The 5,686-nt window shown below is 43.9% G+C and overlaps 1 protein-coding gene across 1 annotated transcript; it reads left to right on the top strand.

The window, feature by feature from the left end:
* The first annotated feature begins 1,874 nt into the window (after positions 1–1,874).
* On the top strand, positions 1,875–3,990 carry ppp1r3ca (protein phosphatase 1, regulatory subunit 3Ca). Its single transcript, XM_072690540.1, has 2 exons — positions 1,875–1,957; positions 2,275–3,990. The coding sequence occupies exons 1-2, from the start codon at positions 1,944–1,946 to the stop codon at positions 3,242–3,244; spliced, it is 984 nt and encodes a 327-aa protein (XP_072546641.1). The 5' UTR covers positions 1,875–1,943; the 3' UTR covers positions 3,245–3,990.
* Positions 3,991–5,686: the final 1,696 nt, after the last annotated feature.

The raw sequence follows: 5,686 nt of genomic DNA, 5'->3' as shown, positions 1-5,686 counted from the left end.
CTAATTACTACATTCATGAATAATTGATATTAATTTAAAATAAATTAAATGATCTACAACTTTTGTAGAATTTTTTAAGGATTAAATGTGTAAACCAGTGAAAGTATGAGGACATGAAGGTCATGATAAAGAAAGGTGTGAACAAGCTCACAGATTGAGTGAGTGAGTGAGTGGTGGTGATGGATGGATGGATGGATGATGATAATGACCTGTGACCCCAGGCTTGTTCATCATGATGAATAAAGCACTGAGGGATTTTACTGTTCCTGATCCTTCCAACATCACTCTCAGGAAAAGCAGCTCCGCTGTGGTGTCAGCTGATGAGACCAATAACAGACTGAATAAGTGAGAAAGGAGGGGGAGGAGAGATAGAGATTGGCTGTGTACACACATCTGCAGGCCCCTGGCATGGATGATAATGACCTCTATCCCCAGGCCTGGAGTTTTCAGCGCTCTGTCATGCCTTCGAATCGTGATCAGTGCAAGATCAAGCTACTACTAGGCTACTTTGGACCATATGAGCAGAGTACACATCAACATGCAGGCCCCTTTAAAGGTGTTTCATATGTGTGTGTGTGTGTGTGTGTGTGTGTGTGTGTGTGTGTGTTGTTATCTGTGCTTTAGACAGCATGCAGCTTTACACAAGCTAGTAGTAGCCTACTGACAGAGGCAATGTGAACTAGACTCCTGAGAATGATTAACCACAACTGTGGCCTCAATACAAAGATCACACAGCTAAAGATTAAAAATAGTTCAGTGTCATTACAGTTACCTGTGCTACATTATATCCATACGTCTCTGTTAAATGCAAGTAGTGGACAGTTTTAGGATAAGGTAGTAAAAAATATTATTGAATAAAAAAACAAAAACAAATGTAGCCTATAAAATGATGTAAACAAATAAATGTAGACATAAATACAAAACTAACAATAAATAAATAGAATATTCAATATTATAATTACTAAATATACATAAATGATTACATATTTTAGTTTAGATTTATATATAAATATATGTTTACATTCATATATTAGTAAAATATCATTAAATAAAAAGTATGTATATATATTTAAAATAATGTATAAATGTTTACTTATTAATAATTGTATTTACAAATATAATTTAAATATAAGCATAAATATGAATTGTGAAAATGTGAAAAAATAAATATGTGATGGAATGGATGCGTGTCATGTCATTAAACATGAGAAAATCATAATAAATAAAGTATGTGTTGAATAAATGAATAAATAAAAACAAAAATATATAGACAAATCATATACAGTATGTATATGTCTATATATATAGACAAATCATATACAGTATGTATATGAATGTAAATTAATGCAATAAAAATGTAATAAGATAGATAAGCATCATGCCTAAAAGTAGAATAATAAATAAATACATAAATAAATATGAGCTGTATTCATATTTACTAAGCTATAAATATTCAAATATATATGCAAAAATAAATAAAACCAAAGTACAAAATAAATATGAATAAAACATACACAACATAAATTAAATAACTTAGACTTACAGCTTAAAATTATTAGGTCATAATAATAATTCTAAAATAAAAATGATAAATAAAAAGCATAAAGTAAATATACGTCCAAGAAAGAAATGACGAAAGAAGCACCGCACACAGCGTTAGTCACCACTGCACCACCAGGGGGCGGCACTGGCGCTCAGCAAATGTCTCAACTCTCTCCAGTTTGTTGGCCGGCAAGTGCTGTCCTCTGACTGGCCGAAGCCACATTCTGCCCCTCTCTTATTGGCTGGCAGCAGACAGCTTAAAGGAATATGCAAATGAGCTCAGACCTGGCTGTTTTAATAGCGTCCAGCAGCGCCGGGGAGCAGAAGCCGGGCGGTGTGGACTACAGCACTAACAACTCTGTCCTGCCATGCACACTTCTGCTCCCTTTTAGAGGCACTCAATGAGTTCAGCAAGGTAAGAATGACTGTGATGGACAAAAGGTCATAGGCTACAAGCTGTCTTCTATGTATTGTTCTCTATTGTAGAACTTGGAAATCAGGAGAACCTGTTCTAGCATGTCATGTTCCCATCAACTGTTTTAAAGAACCAAACAAGGCTGAAGATGCAGACCTTTGCTTTAAATGTAACTGGATTGGACTAACGGTCAGTTTTAGACTGGACCCAAGTTGGTGCCTGCTCAAAACAGTGGCCCAAGCAAAGTGTAGGCCAATGATGTGGACAGGGACAACAGGTAAACATCTGCCCTAACGCTGCCGTGTTTGTCTCTGCAGCGTCCTCCGTCTCTTCGAGCCCACAATGCCGGGTCCAGTCATGCCAGTGGACGTGGCGGTGCAGCTGTACATCGCCCACTCTCCGCCCCTTCGCAGCTTCCTCAGCTCCTATGAGGACTACAGGGCCCGGAACCGGGCCAACTCCCGCTTCAAGCCCCTGCGACCCTGCCTCAGCACCAAGGCCCCGCCAGAGCCCCCCTGCCTGGGGTGGCAGTCGTCCAAAAGCAAAGCCAAGAAGAAGGTGGTGTTCGCCGACTCCAAGGGCATGTCGCTCACCGCAGTCCACGTCTTCTCTCCGTCCGACAGCAGGGACGGCAGGGCCTCGTCCCGACCGCAGTTCGAGATGGACGGGCTGGAGAGCGCAACGGCCGCCCTGCGCATCCACACGGTCCAGAGCAGGGCGCTGGACTTCCCCCAGCCGGCGGGCGACTACCTGGACTTCCGGAGCCGCCTGACCAAGAACTCGGTGTGCCTGGAGAACTGCACCCTGCAGGGGAGGGTGCTCACAGGCACAGTCAAGGTGCGCAACCTGGCCTTCGAGAAGGCCGTCCACGTCCGCGTCACCTTTGACTCCTGGAAGAGTTACCGGGACTTTGAGTGCACGTACATGAACAACGTGTACGGCTGCCAGAACACGGACACGTTCTCCTTCGCCGCGGAGCTGCCTGCATACGTGCCGCCGCAGAACAAGGTGGAGTTTTGCGTCAGCTACACCACCGGCGGGCAGACGTACTGGGACAACAACGACGGCAGGAATTATGGACTGGTGGTGGCGGCCACTTTGAAGCAGGGCGAGGGATGGAACTCGCCGCCAGCGCCGCCAAAGAAAACGCAAGCCTCGGGGAAGCAGGGGAAGAAGGGAGAGGTGGGGTTTAGTCCATTTAGCAACTCCCACAACTGGAAAGGACTTTTCCCAGTCCCTGAGTGGCAGGGCTGGGGCTGCATTGAAACCAGCTCCCCCTACTGGTAGCCTGAGGAAATCCAGTCAGTCATTGTCATCTTTTCTTTTTTAATAAGCCCGACTGAAACTGGAGATGCCGTGCTACAGATAAGCTATAGGTACGCTGATTAATGCCTAGTCTTGTGTAAAGTTTAATCAGAGACTATTTTTTTACCTTGTTTCATTCAAATGTGGAACACTACCTGCATGTTTTATTCTAAAACTGATGGACCCACTGTTGGCTAATTATATAACATGCATATGTTGTTTTTTTTAAACCGTTTAGCCACTAAGATTACTGTTGTTATACTACAGTTCAGTACTCAACTCACCTTGCCTGCACACCTGTTTTACACTTTCATGCCTTGAAACTGCTGCGATGAACCTCCGGGGGCTCAGAACTGCAAGCGTAGCATCGAACTATGCAATTTCAGCAAAATTCCACGTTAAACCTCCAAAGCGCTCGCGGGGGAGGAAGAGCTGGCCACCAGGAAGACTTTCCTTCATATTGAAGGGTTAAACTCTTACGTGATGATATTGGGGGCGGGGGGTCGTCCTATACAAGATTGACTATTCAGCTGTTTCGGCACCTTGGGATTTAGGGTGTTTGGAAGAGTTCATGATTTATTTTGTGCTGAAGCTGCAGGCATCCACCCATCAATGAATTACATGAGAATGTGCCAAATAAAGAGGAATGGAGGAGCTGCTTGTGCCTTTGTTTCGGTCAGTTAGCATGTCTGCAGCTGGGGACTATGGGGGGGTGCTGTGTGATATTGAGATGGACAGTGCCTTATTGTTATTGATGCTGAAATCTGAAAATATGTGGTTGAAATAAATGATCACTATTTTGTCTGTAAACAAGGTGTCCGTTCCATTTTAAAGACTTTCCCCCTCATATGAATGAATGGGGTAGCAACACCCTAGCAACCACTTTGCAACACTATAGCACTCATCCAGCAACCACATAGAAATGCATAACAACCAGCCTATGTAGATCACGATGATAGATGTACACTAGTAACACTCAACTAGCCGAATGGGGTACCACAACAACCACTTTGCAAAACCTAAGAAACCATCTGAGACACCACAGCAACTGTCTTGGATACAACAGCAACTGGATAGCAATACCTTGAAACACTTTAGCAACCATCTTGCCATTGCTACCACCTGTGATACCTTAGCAACCACCTAGTATACGACTGCAATGGCCTAGCAACACATAGCAAGCACTCTATGTGTGTCACAAGGATAGATGTACACTAGTAACACTCAACTAGCCGAATGGGGTACCACAACAACCACTTTGCAAAACCTAAGAAACCATCTGAGACACCGCAGCAACTGTCTTGGATACAACAGCAACTGGCTAGCAATCCCTTGAAACACTTTAGCAACCATCTTGCCATTGCTACCACCTGTGATACCTTAGCAACCACCTAGTATACGACTGCAATGGCCTAGCAACACATAGCAAGCACTCTATGTGTGTCACAAGGATAGATGTACACTAGTAACACTCAACCAGCCGCATGGGGTACCACAACAACCACTTTGCAAAACCTAAGAAACCATCTGAGACACCGCAGCAACTGTCTTGGATACAACAGCAACTGGCTAGCAATCCCTTGAAACACTTTAGCAACCATCTTGCCATTGCTACCACCTGTGATACCTTAGCAACCACCTAGTATATGACTGAAATGGCCTAGCAACACATAGCAAGCACTCTATGTGTGTCACAAGGATAGATGTACACTAGTAACACTCAACCAGTCACATGGGGTACCACAACAACAACTTGGCAACACCTGAGCAACCACAGAAACTGCCTGGGATACCATGACAACTGTCTAGCAACACCCTAGCAACCACCTTCCACTATACTTAAGCATACTTAAGAAATACTTAAGCAACCACCTTCCACTATAGCCCCCATCTAGCGACCATATAGCAACACCATATCCTTCACATGGGATACCTTAGCAAGCACCTGGCCCATCAACACTTTAGTATCCACTAAGGAACACATAACCACCCTCTGTATGTCCCAGTGAGTACAAGTTATGCACTAGTAACACTCCAGCCACATGGGGTACCACAATAACCATTTGGCATCCCATGAGAAGCCATCCTAGACACCACAGCAACTGCCTAGCAACCCCTTAAAACATGATAGCACCCATCTAACAACCACTTAGCAACACCATTGCAACGGCCTAGCAACACCCTAGCACCCACTGAGGAACAACATTGCAACCACCCTACGTATGTCATGATGATACACATATACTACATATCACCAACCATCTGAGCAACCACCTGAGACACAGCTGTTTCGGCACCTTGGGATTTAGGGTGTTTGGAAGAGTTCATGATTTATTTTGCGCTGAAGCTGCAGGCATCCACCCATCAATGAATTACATGAGAATGTGCCAAATAAAGAGGAATGGAGGAGCTGCTTGTGCCTTT

The sequence above is a fragment of the Salminus brasiliensis genome, chromosome 10 (assembly GCF_030463535.1).
Source record: "Salminus brasiliensis chromosome 10, fSalBra1.hap2, whole genome shotgun sequence".
NCBI classification, from domain to species: domain Eukaryota; kingdom Metazoa; phylum Chordata; class Actinopteri; order Characiformes; family Bryconidae; genus Salminus; species Salminus brasiliensis.
The sequence above is the reverse complement of the archived record's forward strand: the minus strand, read 5'-3'. Positions and strand labels throughout refer to the sequence as shown.